The sequence below is a fragment of the Eleutherodactylus coqui genome, chromosome 7, assembly GCF_035609145.1.
Source record: "Eleutherodactylus coqui strain aEleCoq1 chromosome 7, aEleCoq1.hap1, whole genome shotgun sequence".
In the NCBI taxonomy this organism is placed as follows: Eukaryota; Metazoa; Chordata; class Amphibia; order Anura; family Eleutherodactylidae; genus Eleutherodactylus; species Eleutherodactylus coqui.
Genome location: NC_089843.1, coordinates 213,246,190 through 213,269,311, shown reverse-complemented (window position 1 = coordinate 213,269,311; position 23,122 = coordinate 213,246,190). Strand labels below are relative to the sequence as shown.

Sequence of the window (23,122 nt, the reverse complement as noted above, 5' to 3'; positions counted from 1 at the left end):
CATACTGAAAGACAACGATGAGCGACGGCTTAACAAAAACTGCAGGATGTCAGCGCAGTTAGACACAATGAAAATCACTCAAAAGACGGCTTTTGAGCGAATTTTGAGCGATAATTGTGTCTAAATGGGCCTTAAGACGAGGTTCTTATCAGTATCACCAACTTGACACAAAGTATTCCCATCAATCATCATCAAACACTTCCTAGGTAAACTGTATTTCACATAATGTTGCCTTACATAAGTACTAATTTTATAAAAGATGGAATGTGTGTCAGAAAAAGCCCGGCCTGATAGAAATATTCCAACAACATATGTGAATTCAGGAGGTGAAATACTACTAGAATCACCAGAAACATTGTGAAAAAAATCATGTTGACCAGTGTTATTAATCTGTGCTGCTACATTCATCTCTCTGGGGCCGACAGAGATAGCCGAACACAATGCTAGACTATGTGAATGTGCCATTGTGTGGAACGGAGCCAATGCTGCAGATGTGTGACCAGCGGCTCCATCCCCCACTACACTATGGAAATGGTAGCCTGAATCTTGAACTGTAAAGCAGGAGGGTCCCCCATTCTTGAGATCCGCTGGGATCCCCACCGATCTATGAATTTTCACCCATCTAGTGGATGTGGAAAAACTTGAAAAAAACAACCTATGACTGGAATACCCCTTTAAAGCGTCCCAGCCGGGTCTACTACACTACCTCATCCTGTATAGAGTGAAAGATGGTAGAAGATAGAGTTTAGAAATATATTCTTTTCTAGTGAGGATATAGCACTTCTACATAAAAGTACAAAGTTTGTAAGGCGTTTCATATCTTACTAATAGACCTACAGCAAAAATCTAGATGTTGTCCCAGGAAAAAACCCAAGTGTGAAAATGCAAAAACAGTGGCATTTTTACAAAACCAGCCTAAATAGTGATTAAATAGACCCTCATACATTATCCAAGTACTTTGAAAGAAAAATAAAAACAAACAATGGTTATATTTGGGAAGCCAAAAATACATTTTTTGTTTTTTGTTTTTCATTGATGGTAACTAAGTGATGCTGATGCAATAATTTGAATAAAAACTTCCTTCTTTTGGGAAATAAAAAGAGGGGGCGCCCTTCTGTGGAGCAGAGGTCTCAGAAGAGCCGACAGCCGTTGTTGTACTTACTGCACACTCAGAATGATAAGGAATCTCCTAATTGTAGTTTGCCTGCTGGGACTGCAGTTCTGGATTCATGATGTAGCCGGTGAGTAAATCATTAGAGTTTCTAGAAGCATCTGCTTTATATAGTTTTACTAGAAAGGCAGAAAAGTATCATTTTACATTTCAGAAAGAATATTGTCAGAAAATTGATTTTTACAGATATGGCCTTCCTATGGAAGCAGTTATTATACTGTATTTGCTACATTACTGCTCAATGTGATTGTTCCCAGCAAGAGCAACCACGTAATCTTGTAGATATGATACCTTTTAATGGCTAACAAAAATACATGATGTTACAGCGAGCTTCTGAACCAACGCAGGGTTCTTCTTCAGGCTGAAATGGAATAGATCTGCAGAGGCATGGATATATATACACACTTATAACATACATACTTATGACGAGGCACAGATATGGATGTGATTGGTTCGCACTTAAAAGGAATTCTGCAACAGCAAAAAAACTTTTTTTGTCTAGGCACTGATAGCGGAGGGAAAGTTTTATGGTCCCTAAATTACTGTTGGGGGGGGGAGGTCAGCAGGCTAGAAATGCTACAAGAGGTGCACAAACATTTTTAACTAAACACTGATAAGGTAGTGAAAGTTTATGGTCCCTGAATTACTGTTGATGGGGGTCTTATCTGTGCAATAAATGTCTCACACCTCCCATTTACGCATAAATCCTGGGGAACAATTTAACCCCGTATTCAGCATCTCAAAGGTTGTTATCGATTTATATTCCCAAATTTTTCTGTGGTTTTGTGTTCGGAAGCTCGCTGTAACATCATGTATTTTTGTTAGCCATCAAAAGGTATCATATCTACAAGATTACTTGGCTTCTCTTGCTGGGAACAATCACATTTTGCTCTACTGGCTAACACCGTACCAAACCTTTGTTTTCATTATTACTGCTCGGTCATATCAAATATACCACCCAAATAGTTGATTCTTTGGAAATGAACAAAAGAAACTAGTTTGTGATGAATATGACTTTATTTCGATAAATAGACATATTTTGTACTCAAACCCTTTGTTAAATTAATTGAGCCTTGCTTGATTTCCTTAAAATTCTCTCTCGTCAAAACAAATGTATCACGTTCATCCTTTACAGAGAAATTGCCAAATCTGGGCGTGTATTGAAATTAATGAGAAATATTGTATATTGTTCATAATATATTCTTATTTTTAATGAAATGCACAATCAGAAAATAACACATTATTTCATTCAGGTTTTCATTATAAGCACTGATTAATATTTTGGTGTTTTGTTTTTTTTGTTCACACAACAATACTTGTCCTGATACATTATAGTTTTTATACCGGCCGCTGGAGTACATACAGTGGGCTGACTTGTCTTGCTTTTTGCACCACACTTATTAGCTTTCCCGCATAGGCTGGGAGAGGATAAGCAGAGACATCTCATTAAGGACAGCTCTCTCCCTTTTTGTGTATTTAGAGAGCTGTCACTGTGCATAATGTGGGCGATGATGATGAGGCTCAGTTCCCAGTTAAACTTCAAAGTATATTTATTCTGAATTGCCACAACATTTTGGAATAAAGCCTACAAAGGGCACAATGCACACCGGTCCGTGGATTCATAATGCCCGTGGTTTGTGCAGCATGAACTTGGTAACATGTTCCCTTTAAATATGCACATTTTCAGTTCTTGGGACCAGTTCTTAGTTGCAGAGGCGCCCAGATGGAGACAAATTTAAAAGCCTCATCGCTTGATAAGACTCAAAGAATTCTCCAGCCATGTGTTATGTATCATCAAATAGTGTATGAAATTCTAAGTGAAAACTGTGATTTCTGTCAAACGTTCTGGTATGAACTTAATGCATTGCCACAAATATACAAGTAAGCAATGTCTGTCCATAGACATGCTATAGTAAATGATTCTCTTCCTGCCCACGAGCGGAAATCAATTGCAATTTTCCGCTACCAGGGGGGGGGGGGGGGGGGGTGAGAGAATCACAGCATGTTCTATTCCATGTTGAAAATCAAGCGGACAGCTTCCATTGCTGTCAATGGAAGCCGTCCGTCCCATAATACTTCCGCTGTGAGCACAGTGAAAGTCCCGTGAGAATCTGCGGAGAGGTGAGTATGGGACCTCTGGGGGGCGCCAGGTCTGATTCCACTGTGATATTACGCAGGCGGAATCCGACCCGGACGTGGGCATGAGGCCATATGGACTGTTATGGACCATGTACCTAGTTTCCTTGTGTAAACATTTAAAGTTGTTTGTATACGATTTATGTTATAAGTGTTTTCTTTCAGATTTACAATGTCACATATTTATACATTAACCCCCCCCCCCCCCGTGTGATTTCAGGTTTGCAGTTAGAACCGAACCCGCTAAATAGCAGCTGTAAGTGTCGCAAATCTACAATGCAGCCTGTATCAAAAAGGGTGATGAAAAAGGTTGAAATAATAATACCTTCAGGATACTGTCCAGAGATCGAGGTGATGTAAGTATAAAATGCTTTAAGTATTTGTATATTATTGATGGCATTAGTAATAGAGCTGATCATTAAAAAATGGAGTCAACTAAAGTTTGTCACTCTTCAGTTCTTCATTTCGCTCCCATAAGGCCCTCTTCACACAAGCTGATTTGCACAATCAATATGCAGAGAATAGAACCCTTTGATTTCAGTTGGTTTGTTCACATGCCGTATTTTCTCTGCACATTTCGGTCACACAAAAAAGCAGCATGCTCTATTTTTCTGCGCATTTGCACACACAAAGTTTCCATAGAAGTCCATGGGGATGCGCAAAACACTGCGTTATTGCACAGGAAAAAGAACACAGCTGAAACTCATTAGGCTAATTAACCATTTCAATTGATGCATATTTTTTTGCTGAGCACAAATGAACATGCCTTGTAGGTGTGAGGGCTCTTACCCATGAGCGTATATCAGCCGGCCATTTTCACGGCCAACCGATATACACTATGATCTGATGTATTGGATTCCAATGCATCAGATCACATGGACGTATATCTGAGACATAAAAGCGCCCGGCCAGGCCAATATAGCGTCGGGCGTATTGACTTCGGGACCAAAAGATAGTCCTGGAACTTGGGCTGTAATACATCGGCCGCTGCATGGGCTCCTATGGAAGCCAATGGCAGCGTTCGGAGGTGCGAGGGAGTTTAGCAGCGGGGCTGCTAAACTTCCTCCCTCTGCTCTACTCCCCCCATGCAGGCTCACCTCTGCTCTCCTTCCCACTTGTTCTTTGCAATGGGAGGGGGTGGGATGTGGGTGGAGCTAAGTGCCTGCCCTCTCCCGCCCCTTGTCTATAGCTATCAATGGGAGGAGGCGGAACGGCTGGCGCTTAGCTCTGCCCCCATCCCGCTCCCTCCCATTGCAAAGAACAAGCGGGGAGGTGAGCAGAGGTGAACCTGCATGGGGGGAGGGGGTGAAAGGGGCGAGGGCATGGTGACTTTGGTGATTATGCGCCGGGGCCCATGTAGTGTGAACAAGGACACACAAACGTTAGATTTGTGCGCCCGTTCACGATCTTCCACGCCCCAGATGATAGCGTATATTGGCCAACCGTGAAAACGCCGGTTTATATACGCTCGTGGGAAAGAATCCTCAAGAGTAGAGCAAAATATGCCGATGCAAATGCAAAAAAACATAGTTCATAGCGCAGTAATCCTGCACTCATACAAGTGCAATTACACATACGCTCGTGTGAAGGGCGCCAAATTCAAAATTCCCTCAAACTAATTTTCTCCAGCCCGACAGATACACATGTCCACACACACTACTGCGGGTCATCTACTCAATGGTCGATGTGGCGGTATGGATGTGCATTGTAGGACATTGTAGTTATCATATTACATTATGTCAAATTAACGTTTGCTGCATCTGTATATAATAAATATAAACAGAATAATTGTGCGTTCACACGCAGGTGTTCAGTAAAAGTTTTCCATTTAGTTTTATTAACCCCTTAGTGACCAAGCCTGTTTGCGCCTTAATGACCAGGCCAAATTTTGGAAATCTGACATGTGTCACTTTAACACAGAATAACTCCGTAAAGATTTTGCATATCCAAGTGATTCTGACGTTGTTTTTTCGCCACATGTTGTACTTCATTTAGGTGGTGAAAATAGTCCGATAGAATTTGTGTATATATATTACGTAGTTGCGTATGGGCTGCGGGTATATCCGCGACCATGGAGCACAATGGGCTCTATGTTGCGGATATCCTCAGTAAAATAGAACCTGCTGCGTTCTCTTTTCTGCGAGTGGATTACGCAATTCCAACCCGCTAATGTGAGTGGAATTGTGTAATTCAATGCGATCGATCTGCGTATTACTGCAGATCAGAAGCATGCGGAATCTGTTATTCCTATCCGGTCATGTGAAAACGGCCTAAGGTACATCGCTACCTTTTTATCACGTGACCGGGGACCGCTCAACAGGGTCACTGCTCCAGGCTCACGGTGACCGTTGGTCGCTGGGAGCAAGGAGATTTTAAATTTCCTGGGCTCCCCGACTCCTGCGCATGTGTCCGGTGTTTTGCCGGCGGTCGCATGTGCAGAATCCAGGAAGGTTCATGGAGGAGGATCGCGTCGGGGTTCAAATATGGAGGCCTCCAGTAAAACGTTTAATCTCCTCTCACCAATCGCATCGGTGAGGGAAGATGAAATTTCAATTTTTTTTTTAACTTTTATGTGACCGCCATTATCCATTGGATAACGGCAAACACGTGACCAGGAACCGCTCACCGCACCCCACCCCCGTGAAATCTCCAGCCTCTTTGCTTAGTTTTGTAGTCAGGAGCAGGGAGAATTTTAATTATCCTGGCAATCCACAGCTTTTGCGCATACGTCTGCCATTTTGGCGACGGGCGTGTGCGCAGAAGCTGGGGTAAGGTCCGCGGATAAATTCGGGGGCCTAATGTACGTACTTTTATCCTCCCTCATGGATATGATCCATGAGAGGAGATGAAACGTAAGCTATTAAAACTTTTTTTTGTCTTTTTAAAACTTTTTTTTACTTTAAATGATCACTGTTATCCATTGGATAACAGTGATCATGTCCCCAGTGACATCCCTCTGCTCCTGGCTACACATGGTAGCCAGGAGCAGAGGGATTTTGAATGTGTGCACGCGCCCGATGATTGACGTCGGGCGCGCATGCGCAGAAGGGGACTTCAGGTCCCAAGACATCAATGAGGACCCGAGGTGAGTATTTTCACCTTCCCTCATGGATCCGATCCATGAGGGGAGGTGAAACTTGTACTTATTTTTACTTTTTTAAACTTTTTCAAATACCTCGGAGAAGGCAGGTGAGTAATTTCAGCTGCCCCCATGAATCCAATTCATTAGGGCAGCTGAATCTTTAACTTTTAAAAAACTTTTTTGCACTTTAATGTGATCGGCATTTGCATTGCCGGGGGGGACTGCCCGCAGCTCAGGATGACAGCTCCATGCTGCTGGGTACCTGTGGGCACCGACAGCATGGAGCTGTCACGTCCATAGCCCACGTGGCTTTATTCCCTGCAGGACACATGTTTTTACGTCCTTAGGGAATAAAGCCCACTTGGGCAGGACGTAAAAACACTATGGGCTGGTCACTAAGGGGTTAAGCTAAAGCCAGAAGTGGATGCAAGCAGGGGCGTAACTATAGAGGATGCAGGAGATGTGGCTGCACCTTGGCCCAGGAGCCTTGGGGGGCCCATAAGGCCTCTCTTCTCCATATAGGGAGCCCAGTACTATGAGTAAAGCATTATAGTTAAGGACACTGTTACAATTTTTGCATTGGGGCCCAGAAGCTTCAAGTTACGCCTCTGGATGCAAGAGATATGGGAAATATAAAGGAAGCACTTCTACTTCTTATAAACTTCTGGCTTTAGCTAAAAGAAACTGCATCAAAAATGGTAACAAAAAATTGCGTGTGAAAGCACCCCCATGGTATGATCACATGTCGTGGAGTAAATCCACCCCAAAATCTGAGTGTCGATTTATTGCAGTAAATGAATGAATTAAAGAAAACTTGCTGCATCTCAGCAACAAATAAAGCACGTTGCAGATTTAAGAATCCGCAGCAGGACTGTCTTCTTTTAGGGATTTTTTCTGACATTCTCCATCTTGGAGCCACATGTACTCTGGGTAGAGACTGAAGAAGTTTATAAGAGGGCTTAGTAAAATCTGGTGGCCTAATTTGAAATCTGTGTGCAGAAATACTAGACTATGGCGTGGATTCGCATTGAAATTAAGTCCTCAAACTTCATAAATTCTGGTTAACCCTGCCCACCCATGAGCCTAGTCCTGCCCACCCATGAGCCTAGTTCTGCCCACCCATGAACCTAGTTCTGCCCACCCATGAGCCTAGTTCTGCCCACCCATGAGCCTATTCCTGCCCACCCTACCCTCACTCCTTTAATTGACAGCTTTCTCCATATGCACTGTAATAAGGAGACTACTGCCAATTGGTAGCCTAAAGGTGTGATGGGCAGGGCTAAACCGATGAGTGGCCGGGGCTAATCCCAGTTTATGAATATCTAGGACTATTCTTTTATGTATTAAAGGCATGAAAAAAGGTAGGATTAAGGCGCAAAACCCCAGAAGAGAAGGTAGATTTAGAACTGATGAACAGTGAGAACAATTTTATTTTACGCCAGCTCGTCACGTGTTTCGAGTCCTAAGAAACGTCTTTCTCAAACAGTTGGAATTACCCGCTGAAGGGATGTGATGTAAAGCAATCAAGCAATAGGTTGCCAGTCCATGGTTTTGCCATTGTTGGTTAATTTAGTGCCACTAGGATGGCTGCAACTAGAGATGAGCGAACCTACTCGGCCACGCCCCTTTTTCACCCGAGTACCGCGATTTTCGAGTACTACCGTACTCGGGCGAAAAGATTCGGGGGGCGCCGTGGGTGAGTGGGGGGTTGCAGTGGGGAGTGGGGAGGAGAGGGAGAGAGAGAGGGCTCCCCCCTGTTCCTCGCTGCTACCCCCCGCTCCGCCACGCCTCCCCCCGCCCCCAGGCGCCCCCCGAATCTTTTCAGCCGAGTACGGAAGTACTCGAAAATCGCGGTGCTCGATCGAGTAATTACTCGAAACGAGTATACTCGCTTATCTCTAGCTGCAACCCATTATTACCACGTATCCCTTTCAACACCTTTGACAGAAGCTCTGGCCACCTTCCATTTTTGTCTTTGTGCTCAAATTCCTTTATGTGTGGCTGCTACTAGTAAAATACAAGTTTCTCCCAAACTACTGCACAGATGCTTACAGCAGACATATCACTGCAAACAGTGTGACAGTCACTACCTGATGGTGCTGTCAGTGAGGACTGCAAAAAGATGACAGATTCTCCAATTTTCAATAACTTCTCTACAAGCTCTTTATGTGAAACTGTATCAAAGACTTAGCTTAAATCCAGATTCTACATCAACACTTACTTTATGTGACTTTCTAATCAATTAGATTAGTTTTACATAATTTGCACCTAGATAAGCTTCGCTAGTAACTCAGATAACTACAATAAAATGAGCCCCGTAGAATAACATTTTATAACTCTCTTCTAGCATAACCACAAAGGGTGACCAGACTGTATGCGTCGATCCAAAAGCAAAGTGGCTTGAAACCTTGTTACCTCAACTAAAGCAGTAAGTACGAGGCTTTCTATGTGCATTCATTTCAGTATAACCCACTACCAGCAGTTTTAAAGGGCTATGCTGGTGATTTTTTTTTATTCATGATGTAGCTATCCTCTCAGTATATATGTCAGCTCGTATTACCTTGGTTAATTATTCCTTTCTGCATGAATCTCCTGGCCTCCTTTCTGTCAGGACAGTGTCCGGGATATGGGGGTCCCTGAGATATCCCGCAACCCCTGTCCCTGCCTACTTGCCCCCCTGGGCTAACCCCCAGGGCGACAACTGGGCGGCGGTCCCTACCCTCACTAGGGAAGCGGGACACGGGAAGACAAACAGACACTGAAGACAAACAACGGTAGAATGGTCAGACAATCCGGGTCGGCAACAGGAGGGTACGCAGTACAGGGGGGTCAGGCAAAACGTAGTCAAAGTCCAAAAGCAGAGGTCAGGAAAGCCGGGGTCACAAACAGGAGTCAAAAGAATACGCGGGTGCAGCTGGAAGACCAAACTAACACTGGCAAGGCCTGAGAGGAAAACACACCTATTTAAATGCTGTCAGCGCTCCCGCCCCAGAAGCTGATAGGGGCGGAGAGCCTGACAGCAGCAGGGCTAATCAGGGCGGTGCTGGGGGCACGCCCCCAGTCTAGCTGCACAGACAGTTACTAGGGAAGCCAGCCTGGTAGTCGAGCGACTAGAAGCACCAGCTGCCTCCCTAGCAACCCGGCGGCGACCAGTCTTACAGCGGCCCGGGGAGATCACCAGAACCGGGGTACCTCTGCGCCGCGCTCCTGTACCCCGGGTGGCCGGACCGGTGGTGCGGGCACGGCGGCCCCGAGAGTTGCCGGTTCTGACAGTACCCCCCCTTCTACGGGGGGACACCGGACCCCCATGGCCAGGTGCGGGCTTAAGCGGGAAAGCCCTGTGGAATGCCTGGACTAGGCGTGGCGCATGAACGTCCCTGGCAGGGACCCACGTCCTATCCTCAGGGCCAAATCCTCTCCAGTGGACCAGGTACTGCAGCACACCTCTAACCCGTCGGGCATCCACCAGCCTTTCTACTTCATACTCCAGTTCCCCCTGTACCAGAGAAGGAGGAGGCGGGTTCTGGGTGGGTAGAACTGGAGTCACATACTTCTTAAGTAAGCTTTTGTGAAAAACCTTGTGGACCTTCCAGGGGTCAGGAAGTGCCAACTTATATGACACCGGGTTGATAACCTGAGAAACAGTAAATGGGCCAATGAACCGAGGAGCAAGTTTCAGGGAGGGAACCTTGAGTCTCAGATTCTTGGATGACAACAAAACTTGCTCCCCGACTACAAAAGGTGCAGAGATGGTACATCTTTTATTTGCGTATTTACGCAGTTTCTCTTGGGAACCCTGAAGGTTCTTACGAACCTGGGCCCAAACTGTGCACAGTTCCTCAGAGGATATGTCGGCGGCCGGATTGTTCGAGACCACAGGAGTGGAAAGCGAGAACCGGGGATGAAACCCATAGTTACAAAAAAAAGGTGACAATTGGGTCGACGAGTTAACATGGTTGTTGATAGCAAATTCGGCGAGAGGTAAGTAGTTGGCCCACTGATACTGGTTATCAGAGACAAACAGTCGCAGATACTGGATAAGTTCTTGGTTCATTCGTTCCGTTTGTCCGTTACTCTCGGGATGGAAAGCGGAGGAGAAGGACAAATTTACGTTTAGATTTTTACAGAAGGCTCGCCAGAAGCGAGCGACGAACTGAACCCCTCTATCTGACACAATGTCCTCGGGGATCCCATGTAACCGAACAATCTCCTTGATGAACATTTCAGACAGAAGTTTGGCGTTAGGCAACTTGCAAAGCGGAACAAAATGTGACATTTTAGAGAAACGGTCTACTATTACCCAGATGACCGTATTCCCCAGCGAGGATGGCAGATCAGTAATAAAATCCATGGACAAATGGGACCATGGCCTGGACGGAATGGGCAAGGGAAGAAGAGGACCCTCAGGACGTCTCCTGAGATTCTTCCCCCTTGCGCAAACCGGGCACGCGGACACAAATACCCGTACCTCCTTGGCCATGTGCGGCCACCAATAGAGTCTGGACACTAACTCCAGCGTACCCCTGATGCCGGGGTGTCCAGCTAGGACTGAAGCATGTGTCTCCTCTAACACTTTCAATCTCAGTGATAACGGGACAAATAATTTGCCTTCCGGAAGGGCTTCAGGAGCAGATTGTTGAGCGGCGTGAATGAGAGGTGAAAGGTCGGAGGAGACAGCAGCGAGGACCACCCCAGGGGAGAGAATGCTCTCAGGCTCCGGCTCGGCAGGTTCCGGAGAACCAAAGCTCCTAGACAGGGCATCAGCCTTGACATTCTTAGAACCGGGTCTATAGGTAACAACAAAATTGAACCGAGAGAAGAACAAGGCCCAGCGGGCTTGCCGAGCATTTAACCTCTTAGCGGAATCTAGATAGGTGAGGTTTTTATGGTCTGTGAGTACCGTGATCTGGTGGTGGGCTCCTTCCAAAAAATGCCTCCACTCTTCGAAAGCCCACTTAATCGCCAGCAATTCCCGGTTGCCTATATCATAGTTCCGTTCGGTGGAAGAAAACTTCCTAGAAAAATAGGCACACGGTCTAAGGTTGGTGAGAGTGGAGGGACCTTGGGACAGTACCGCTCCCACACCAAACTCAGAGGCATCTACCTCCACCACAAAAGGGCTGGACAGATCCGGTTGTACTAGGACCGGTGCAGAAGAGAACGCCGCCTTTAGGGTATCGAAGGCCCTCAGAGCCTCAGAAGACCAGGTCCTCACATCTGCCCCCTTTCTGGTGAGGTCCGTTAGAGGTTTAGCCACCACGGAGAAGTCTTTGATGAATTTGCGATAGTAGTTGGCGAAGCCGAGGAAGCGTTGAAGGGCTTTCAACGACCCTGGCTGGGCCCACTCCGTGATGGCTTTCACCTTTTCAGGATCCATCTGGAAGTCGCATGGCGTGATGATATACCCCAAAAATGATATCTTTTGTACCCCGAAAACACATTTCTCGAGTTTAGCAAACAGCTTGTTATGTCTGAGTCGAGCTAGTACAGTCTGAACGTGAGTATGGTGACTCGGCAAGTCGGAGGAAAAAATCAAAATGTCGTCTAGATATACAACCACGAACACCCCCATGATATCCTGAAACACTGAGTTCATGTACCCCTGAAAAATGGCGGGGGCGTTACACAATCCAAAAGGCATAACTAGGTATTCAAAATGCCCGAGGGGCGTATTGAAGGCGGTTTTCCACTCATCCCCCTCCCGAATGCGGATGAGGTTGTATGCTCCCCTGAGATCAAGTTTAGAAAACCATCGGGCACCAGCGACCTGGTTGAGGAGGTCAGGAATGAGTGGAAGAGCATACTGGTTTCGGACTGTGATTTTGTTTAGCTCTCTATAGTCAATACAGGGCCGGAGACCCCCATCCTTCTTCTCAACGAAGAAAAACCCGGCACCCACCGGGGATTCTGAGGGCCGGATGTGCCCCTTGGCCAGGCTGTCCTGGATATAGTCCCTCATGGATTCTCTCTCAGGAACCGTAACGTTATAAATGCGGCCCTTGGGAAGTTTGGCCCCAGGAATCAAGTCTATTTTACAGTCCCATTCCCTATGAGGGGGCAGAGCTTCGGATAATTGTTTGGAGAACACGTCAGAAAACTCGGAGAGGTATTCTGGTAGGGGGGTCCCCTCGCAGGTGGAGATTCCCACCTTCACCGCACAAAGGTGGTTGGCACAGCGGGGACCCCACTTTACCAGTTCCAACGTGTCCCAATTTACTACCGGGTTGTGTTCCCGGAGCCAGGGGAGGCCTAGGACGACGTCTACAGACAAATCTCTCATCACTAGAAAGGTGCAGGTTTCCACGTGTAAGGCTCCTATGGTAAACCTTACTTCAGGGGTAACCAGATTAACCACCCCTGCTTGCAATGGGGTGGAGTCCACTCCTGAAACCAGAATCGGGGTCTCTAAACGTAAAAAAACCCCGGACAGTTGAGCAACGAAATTAAAGTTAACGAAATTCGCCGCAGCCCCAGAATCAACAAAGGCTTGCCCAGTACGGTGGAAAGCATGAAATTCTAGGGTGCAAGGCAATAACATTTTGGACAACACAGGGAGTACCTTGGCTCCTAGACAGTCCTCCGGACAACTGCCTAGGAGCGGACGTTTTCCCTGCCATGGCTTCTTGGCGCAGGTTGCAATGCGGTGACCCGGCTCCCCACAGTAGAAGCAGAGGTTCTTCTTCAGGCGATTTTCCCGTCGTTGCTTGGGGTTCATGGCTCCCAGCTCCATGGCCTCGGTGGTGGGAGGTGGAAAAGTCGGGTCAGTAGAAGAAGTGGGCGTGGGGAGTGGAGTGGTCCGAGCGGCGTGTCTGGCCCTCAAACGTCGGTCAGCCCGAATAGCCAGCGACATGGCTTGCTCCAGGGTTCTTGGCTCCGGGTGGGCCACGAGTAGGTCCTTAAGACCCTCAGACAGACCGGTCAAAAATAGGTCTTTTAGGGCGGCATCATTCCACCCGGATTCTGTACAGTGCTGGCGGAATTGGGAACAGTAGTCCTCCGCCATCTTGCAACCCTGGCGCAGGGCCAGAAGCTTGGAGACTGCGTAGCCGGCACGGTCGGGTTCGTCATAAATTTGACCCAAGGCGGAAAAAAAGGCGTCAAGGGATAGTCGGGCGGGAGAGCCAGCAGGTAATGAGAAAGCCCAATTTTGGGGCTCTCCCCTCAGGCGGGTAATTACAATTCCCACTTTCTGGTATTCAGTACCAGAGGAGTGGGGGCGGAGATCAAAGTAGAGCTTGCAGCTCTCTCTAAATGCGAAAAACTGACTTCTCTCTCCGGAGAAACAATCCGGAAGCGTGGCTCGAGGTTCTGTCATTGTTCCTGGAGCGGAAGGGGGCTGCATGGGACCTGCAGCTGCCGCTTGTTCCTGTCGCTGCAAGCGGGCTGTTAGGTCCTGGGCAAGGTTCGTAAGGAACTGGACCTGGTTCGCTAAAGCTGCCATGGCCTCCATCGAGGGGTTCAGAGTTGCCGGGCGGATGCAAGGGTCTGACCTTCGTTCGGCCAGTGTTACTGTCAGGACAGTGTCCGGGATATGGGGGTCCCTGAGATATCCCGCAACCCCTGTCCCTGCCTACTTGCCCCCCTGGGCTAACCCCCAGGGCGACAACTGGGCGGCGGTCCCTACCCTCACTAGGGAAGCGGGACACGGGAAGACAAACAGACACTGAAGACAAACAACGGTAGAATGGTCAGACAATCCGGGTCGGCAACAGGAGGGTACGCAGTACAGGGGGGTCAGGCAAAACGTAGTCAAAGTCCAAAAGCAGAGGTCAGGAAAGCCGGGGTCACAAACAGGAGTCAAAAGAATACGCGGGTGCAGCTGGAAGACCAAACTAACACTGGCAAGGCCTGAGAGGAAAACACACCTATTTAAATGCTGTCAGCGCTCCCGCCCCAGAAGCTGATAGGGGCGGAGAGCCTGACAGCAGCAGGGCTAATCAGGGCGGTGCTGGGGGCACGCCCCCAGTCTAGCTGCACAGACAGTTACTAGGGAAGCCAGCCTGGTAGTCGAGCGACTAGAAGCACCAGCTGCCTCCCTAGCAACCCGGCGGCGACCAGTCTTACAGCGGCCCGGGGAGATCACCAGAACCGGGGTACCTCTGCGCCGCGCTCCTGTACCCCGGGTGGCCGGACCGGTGGTGCGGGCACGGCGGCCCCGAGAGTTGCCGGTTCTGACACTTTCCCTCAGGTGGGTCATGTGATCTCAATTCTGACAAGCTCAGATTTACTTGAATTTACGTTCCCTCAAGAAGTCGGCTTCTTAGTCTTTAAAGGAGATGTCCCGCGCCGAAACGGGTTTTTTTTTTTTTTAAACCCCCCCCCCATTCGGCGCGAGACAACCCCGATGCAGGGGTTAAAAAAACCACCCGCACAGCGCTTACCTGAATCCCGGCGGTCCGGCGTCTTCATACTCACCTGCTGAAGATGGCCGCCGGGATCCTCTGTCTTCATGGACCGCAGGGCTTCTGTGCGGTCCATTGCCGATTCCAGCCTCCTGATTGGCTGGAATCGGCACGTGACGGGGCGGAGCTACACGGAGCTACACGGAGCCCCATAGAGAAGAGGAGAAGACCCGGACTGCGCAAGCGCGGCTAATTTGGCCATCGGAGGGCGAAAATTAGTCGGCACCATGGAGACGAGGACGCCAGCAACGGAGCAGGTAAGTATAAAACTTTTTATAACTTCTGTATGGCTCATAATTAATGCACAATGTACATTACAAAGTGCATTAATATGGCCATACAGAAGTGTATAGACCCACTTGCTGCCTCGGGACAACCCCTTTAAACAAATGGCATGTTATAGTCCCATTATGTGGCCATAAAAAACACGGCTGCTTAACAGGTCGAAATGAAACCACTAATTTTGTTTAATTCCGCAGAGTTTGAATAACGTCGAGTGTACTAGCACATGCGCCTATGTGTTTTTGCTCTTAGGGTGGGTTCACACAAGAGTGTTTTTGTGCGTACATACGCACGCACAAAAACACGCTTCTATTTGCAACAATGCATTCCCTATGGTGTGTGCTTTAAATATAAGCTCTTCCCTGAAAAACAACCATTTTAGTGTAAAAAAAATATATATATATATAATATATATATATATATATATATATATATATATATATATATATACATACTTTCCTGTCCACAGCTGCCATGTCCCCCGCGGGGAATAAACAATTCCCTGCTGCACCTGTTACATCTGTGACAGCTGCAGCAAAGGAATTCTAAATCCCCGCGGGGAATAAAGAATTCCCTACCGCAGCTGTCACAGATGACACCTGCAGTAGGGGATCCAGCTGCCGGCACCCCGTAATTTTTTTTCAGGGAAGGGCTTTAAATATAAGCCCTTCCCTGAAAAACAAGGCAAGATAGTGTAAAAAAAAAAACCATACTCACCTTTGTTCAGCTGCCGGGGCTCAGCTGCGTCCTCTCTGCGCTGTCCCTGGCTCTGCAATGCAGTTCTTTGAGCAGGCGGGGATTTTAAATCCCCACCTGCTGAAAGAGCTGCTTGTGATTGGCTGAGTCACTCAGCCAATCACAGGCAGCTCTCGCCTGTCATTCATTCAGCGAGAGCTGCAAAAAAGCCTTGTTCATAGCGCAAAAAAGTTGTGCTAAGGCGTGTGAAGCCAGCTTAAAATACAAACCAATCATTTCATCAAAATAGTAGAAATAGTAGCTGACAAGATCTTTGTATTTGGCAGGGTTATTATGTCTCCCTTCTCACTACTTAGAAATATCTATACTGTAAAGACCTTCAATGATTTCATTGTGTTATCCCCTTTACAGAAGAGCGAGCAAACAACAAAAACCTCAGGACAAACAAGAATAAACTTCATTCTGAGATATTTTGCCTACAATCAAGACCTATTTTCCTCGGTGTGGTCTTGAAGATTAGATGCTACAATGAAGCAAATATAATGATTTGTATGCTTAAATGTTACTTCAGAAGTTTTTTTTGTAATGCCTTGGAAAAGGGTGGAAATAATTTCTTTATGCTTTGGCTGCAGCGTGACTAAAGGCTTGTTCATACTGGCCAATTATCTTCCTAATGTCCTCATCCCTGAGTAATCACAATGATAATCGGCCAGTGTATACGAAGAAGAGCAGCGATTAACAATAACGCTTTGATATGTATCATAGATCTTCATCAGTCGCTTTGCCATAAACATTTGCTTGGAGGTAAATGTCGCTCCTATCGTCTTTTTATAATCATGTAATAAAACTATTATAAAGATACAAAGTTACACCAAAAAGGAAATGTAATTTTACAATTTGGAGACATACAGCAGATTGTGCTCAAAACACCTAAAAGAGCAAATAAAGCATTTTGACAAAATAAAAGTAATTTTTGAACAATTATTTCAATGGAGTTGTGTAAAACCAAAGCATTGTATAAGTAGCCGCATTGTCAGCAATAAAGAAAATGACAAGTTATAATATATCAGCAGGGAAAGAAGTGATAATAACTAACGACAGTGTAAAGAATACCTTCAAACATGAATTACAGCAGTTCTAAAGAATCAATAGGGCATGGGAACAATTGGAAAGCTTGGTTTTCCCTATGTACATGGGCTTTCCTCCACAAACATAAGGCCTACTTGATTCCCAGGGCAAATCACAAGCCGGGGTCAGGAGTGGAGACAGGAACGTAGTCAAGGAAAGCCAATGTCAGGAAATCAGGGAGTCAAAACAACTTGAAAGCGCCTTGAGCAAACGACAAGGACCTTAAAACTCTGGCACCTTCCACAGGGAAGGATGCCTGATATAGGCAGGTTTCAATATTAATTGGAGAGGGAAGACTTTGTCTGAGTGCACTGGCCCTTTAAGAGTGCAGCTACATTCACACTCTCCAGACCACTGTCACAGCCAGTGCCAACGCCGCAGCCCAACTTCTCCTAGGATGAGGAATTGAAAACATGCCATAACCACCGGGATAGTTAAGGCCTCATGTCCACGGGCTTTAAATCCGCAGCATTTCTCCCGCACGCGGATCCGTGGCCCATAGGGATGCATTGGACACCCGCAGGTAGTTAAATACTTGCGGATGTCATTTTTCCCATCAGGCGCGGATCCGCGTGCGGGAAAAAAAATGGACATGCTCTATATTTGTGCGGGTCTCCCGCGGGGACGGCTCCCGCAGGCTTCTATTGAAGCCTATTGAAGCCGTCCGAATCCACGGGAGACCCGTACCAGAATTAAACTCACCTGCTCCGGGCGATGCGGTTCTTCCCTTCTTCGTGGCCGGATCTTCTTTCTTCGGCCCAGCAGATGTGCCCGGCGCATGCGTGTGGCACGCTGCCGGCATGCCGAGCACATCCGCCGGGCCAAAGAAAGAAGATCCGGCCGCAAAGAAGGGAAAAAACGCAGCGTCCGGAGCAGGTGAATTTATTCAGATTTTTAGGCCTCATGTCCGCGGGACAGGAGGGACCTGCTGCGGGATTCTACATGAAGAATCCATAGCGGGCCTGATTCGGCGGTAACAGTTGCACATTGTAATAAAACTGGTACTTTTATAAAAACATAATACACTAAAAGTCCAACATAGGTGCACCGAAATCACAAGCAACAAGCACAGCCTAACTGCCTTCACCCCTCTGTTCTTCTCCTTATGTGTTTTCCCCATTTTTTTTCATCTTCCCCCAACTGTTACTTTTGTTTCTGGACCATTTCGGCTGATTCTAACACCCCAAGGAATGCACCAATGAAAACACCACTTCAAAAACCAAATACCCCTCTCAACTTAATTCACATGAGCATATTTGCACAGTGGGATCCAGAGCGAACGTCTGGATCCCGCAGCAAATACTGCCAATAGGGCATGCTAAGCAAAATGCTTTTCCATGTCCACAAGCGGAAATTGACTGAGATTTTGTCCTATTCTAGTGCGAGCCTCGCACAGACCGCTTTAATTGTAGTCAATGGAAGCGGTCCGTCACGCGGCGAATCGTGGCAGATCCGCGTCATTGCCAGCGCAACTCTCTGCACTGCGAATGTGTGGCGGCGCACCAGCCGACACATCTGCAGAGCAGAGAGAAGACAAGACTGGTACACAATGCCGGGGCACAGGATCTGATTCCGCTGCAAGATCTCACAGTCGGAATCCAACCCAGCTGAGTCAGATTCCATATGCGAGAGACCACAGCAGAATCTGACCCCGTGCCCGGCCAGTTACCTGGCGTACCTGCCATTTTCTTCTTTTTTCGGTTCTTCAGATGGTCCAGCTGTTGGACATGCGCAGTACAGATTTACCCACGCTGTCACAGAACAAGAGATACCCAGGTTATACCAACATGGTCCATATCACTATATACAGGGAGATGTATAACTTATACCAGCTGTATGTATATAATTATATACAGGAAATACCCAGGTTATACCACCATGGTCCATATCACTATATACAGGGAGATGTATAACTTATACCAGCTGTACATATATAATTATATACAGGAGATACCCAGGTTATACTAGCACTATATACAGGGAGATGTGTATAGTGATATCAACCATGAGTAGTTCCTCAAAGGCAACAGGTATATATTTTTCTCAGTGATCTTACTCAGTCCCAGTAGTAGTTACATGGTTGAATGGAACCATCCTTCTCTTTCACTAAAAAGAATCAAGTTCCAGCTGGAGAAGAGGATATACTTACTGTTTGAAGCCCCTTTCCAAAGTTCCCTTAATGTATGCCTACATAGCTTCTATCTAGGGAAGAGACAGTGCTTTTACACAATCCCAAGGAGGGTTAGTGCCAGGTAGCAGTCATAAGGCCTGTAGGACCCCATTCACACTGAAAGATAATCACTCAAATGACAGTTTGAATGACAGTTTTGAGCAATCATCTTTGCAGAGTCTATAGTAGCTAGTTAGCTAATAAGGAGCTATGCAGGCAGCGCGGGACACCGCCCCTATCGCTCGGTGAACAATACAGCTGTTTTGCATAAGCAAACAGCTGCATTGTTCTCCGCGCTTACAGGTCGTGTCCCGCTGTGAACTACTGTATGAGCTGAAAAAATCTTATTAGCACTGCCGACTGTGATAACAGCCTGCACCGCTGATAAGAGTTCATTGCTCAATTCTAGAAAACTAGAATTGAGCGAGGAACGAATCATGCACGAAAACTTCATGATTTCTGTGCATTTAGACGCAACGGTTATCATGCAATAGATGGCTTTGAGCGAATTTTGAGTGAGAATTGCTGTGTCTAAATGGGCCTTAAGGTGGCAAAGTCTTTGCTTCCTTTTTTGTTCAAGACATCAGGAAAAATGTCTGAAAGACCAGACAGTTCTTTTTGTACAGGAACCTTTCAGACTAGACTCACTGAAGATGAACTACGAGGCTAACAAAATGGGCCCGAATGACTGATTTGTCTAAAACTCCAAGTGATGGAGTTCTCACTGGAGAATGTCTGCAAAGCCAAGACAAAACCAGGAGCAGAGCACTGAGTGACTTTGGCGGGGCATAGAAGCTGATATTCTCTCGAACCTAGAAAATCAGGTCTCCAACCTGGAGAATCAGAGCAGAGATAAAAAACTGGAAAACATCCATTCATGGAAGCGATGAGCAGTGGTTTTCCCAGACAAACTGTGATCCAGAGCCCCTGATTTTCACCCTTTAACCTCTACGATTGGGATTCGGTTTTTATCTGCAGGTATGCCTAGGCCATTACCCGAAGAGTAGTCTCGTTTATTGGTAGCTGATATGGGCAGCTCAGAAAAACCGTAGCACTATATCGAAGGGATGGGCAGAGAAGTAGTTGATATTCAGGCCAAGGTCATAATAGAGTTTTTTTGTGATGGTAAGGCAGGCAGAGAGTCAGGGCAAGCAGCGAACAGATATATTGTGGTTAAAGCACAAGCCGAGGTCAGGACTGGAAAAGACAGGAAAGCTGGGTGAATTGGGCACAAGTCAGAATCTACACCTTTGTAGGAACAAACAATACCTATTGCTGAGGCACTCTTTAGAGGGGGAGAGTACCTTAAGTTGCTAGGGATGGAAAAGCTGGCTGCATGGGTTGTTCTTTTAAGAGGCAGGCTGTGTGTGTGCGCACCTATGAGTGACAGTAACAACAGGGAAGATTGTACAGTGTCAGACATGCTCGAGTCACTGGCTGTGACTGACACAAGGGAGAGGTGAGATGGATCATCAGTTGTGGCTAGTAGCCACCGTACTTTCACGGATTAGACCATATCAGAACTTTCTACAATACAGGTAGGGAGGGAAGGAGTTCATTCCACGAGGTCCTCAGATATTGTGCATCTTGTTTCAATCAGACCTTAAAGGGATGTGTGGTGCAGGCAGTGAAATTACCGTCCTTAAAACAAGCTCCCCAGTTATGCTTGAGATTTCTTTCAGTAGATCCATACATTCTGTATCCTCTTGCCTAAATGATACTTTCTCTTGAAATCCCTAGAAATATAGAGCCTCTTTTTACCAATTTTTTTGTTCTCACTTTATATAAATAAGATAACAAATCGGGAAAGCAAAGAAGGCAATATGAGTCAATACATGATGCCCCAATTGCCATTGTTGGCTCTGAGGGCTCGGACCATCTCCTTAAGAAGCCTACCCACCATGGAGACTGCTGCTGGAGTTTGAAACAACAATTCATTTTCATTTCCAACTCCACTCTTATCAGCGGTCTCATGGTACTCTATCTGCCCCAAAACATTGCACCCAACTCTGCTACAGTGTATCCTTTTGTACAGGCACCCTATAGGCTGGTTTACACAGGCCGATGATCGCTCAAACGACAGTTTGAGTGACAGCCTTGAGAGATCATTTTGCATAAACTATTAAGTAGCTACTCAGCTACTTAATAGCAATTAGGTTTGCAAATGAAGCCTTAGCTGAAAGCAGTTAATAGCCCGAGGGCTCTAAACTGCATTCAGATCCTTTGTTCTCCAGGGGGAAACAATGCTATCAGCACTCCCATGGAGAACTGCTGATAAGGCTGAAGGATGATTTTTAGGTTGGACTGAATTTAACGATCAGCAAGCAGTGCCTGAAAAGCGCACGATGAGCGCACATTTAGACGCAAGAATTTTCGCTAAAGCAATCGCCGATTAGCGATTTTTTAGTGATCATTGGCTGGTGTAAATGGGCCTTAAGCCCATGGTACTTACCAGACGGCTTATAGCCTGGTGATACACATAGGTATGAGGCTGGTGGCATCATCAAAATGGCCACAACAAAAAATCATAAGAGCAGGGATATGAGTGTGATTCGGTTTTCTTCATCTGTGCAGACTGTCCTGTTCACTTTAATGTGACCATAAGGGGGCTAAATATACAGTGTGTACCCTTCACATCCTACTATTATTTACATAGATATATTTATCCTGCTCTACAATACAGTAGTGTTTGTTAGAATGTATTCTTTGCTACATACTTCCTCTCATTGTGATTTTCCCTAACTTACTTCCCATTTTCACTTAACTGGTAAGTAAAGGGGAGATTTTTCATTTTTCAATAAGACGACTTGTATTTCTATTCAAACATTCAATAGGCATTTGTATCTATTTGGCACAAACACATAATGTTTTCAGTATTTTAGTTCTTTATTAGCTTATTGTCTGTATTAACTGTTTTTTTTCATTGCTTTCTAAAGTTCTACTCCAATGTTTCCAAGTCTAAAAATATAAAAATCTGATTTCTCCAGGTGACTGAAGCTAAGAAACCGATTTCGATGAGGACAGGGAGCTTACCTGATATAGAAAGTTTGTGAAAGCCATAATTTACATGCCAGCATGTAGAGGAGATAATGAACAACTGGCAATATTTGGTGCTTCAAAGTGAATGGGTGGACTTCTAAATTGTCAAAGTCCACGTAGGTAAGACTTTGGAAGTGGGATGGACTTTCACCTTTTTGTCCAGGACAAAGGGTGCCTTTCTGCCATAGATCCCCTTTAATACATAAAACATACACTGATGTATAATAGATCCACGTTATAGTAGTAGAGAGGTTACATATGGCCTTAGCTTTCCTTAGAAGGTCTATGGAGAGTTAAGCCCAGATGTAACCTCTTCAATACTATAAGGTGGATTAATTACAAGTTAGTGTATGTTTTTTTTTTTACCAAAGGGGGTCTCTGGCAGGAAGGTGTTCATGTGACACTTTACACAAAGATTGAAAGTCCATTCCACTTCGAAAGTCTTACCTATGTGGACTCTGGTAATCTATAAGTCTATCCATTGACTTTGAAGCACCGAACATCTCTCCTTTTTGCCAGCTGTTCATTACCATTGTGTTATGGAGCTGTTAAGCAGGGTTGAGAGAGGGCTGCAGTTATATCAAAGTGGCGCTCGATCATTCACATCTCTGTGATTGGTTCATCAAGCGCTGGCACTGATTGGCTGAGTCAGCGGTGCTTGTGATCCAACCACAGCACTCGCTTGCTGGAGATGGGGTATTCAAAGCCCCATCACCAGAAAGAGAGTGATATGTCAGCACAGAGGACACAGAAGCCTGCCAGAGCGCCGGAGACTAGCATGTGGGACGCCGCTGGCTAGGTGAGTATAAGACACCCACTGAAAATAAGACACTGTGCCTCTTTTGTGGCAAAAATTAATATAAAACAGTGTCTTATTTTCAGGGAACACAGTAATAATAGTACTGTGTTTCCCCAAAATAAGACACATCCCTAAAGTAAGCCCTATCCTGGTTTCTAGCTATTTTAGGGCAGGCTTGAAATATAAGCCATATCCCAAAAATAAGCCCTATCTAGAC

At 46.1% G+C, this 23,122-nt stretch overlaps 1 protein-coding gene across 1 annotated transcript; it reads left to right on the top strand.

Moving 5' to 3' along the window:
* Positions 1–1,115: 1,115 nt before the first annotated feature.
* Positions 1,116–16,751, top strand: LOC136573670 (C-X-C motif chemokine 10-like). The gene is made up of 4 exons (XM_066574930.1): positions 1,116–1,241; positions 3,528–3,663; positions 8,737–8,817; positions 16,181–16,751. The coding sequence occupies exons 1-4, from the start codon at positions 1,175–1,177 to the stop codon at positions 16,221–16,223; spliced, it is 327 nt and encodes a 108-aa protein (XP_066431027.1). The 5' UTR covers positions 1,116–1,174; the 3' UTR covers positions 16,224–16,751.
* The last annotated feature ends 6,371 nt before the right edge of the window (positions 16,752–23,122 follow it).

Excerpts from the sequence above, each read along its gene's own strand:
- LOC136573670 (XM_066574930.1), top strand. The coding sequence starts at position 1,175 with ATGATAAGGAATCTCCTAATTGTAGTTTGCCTGCTGGGACTGCAGTTC. Across the intron at positions 1,242-3,527 it reads CTGGATTCATGATGTAGCCG|GTTTGCAGTTAGAACCGAAC; the intron begins GTGAGTAAATCA and ends GTGTGATTTCAG. Across the intron at positions 8,818-16,180 it reads TTGTTACCTCAACTAAAGCA|AAGAGCGAGCAAACAACAAA; the intron begins GTAAGTACGAGG and ends TCCCCTTTACAG.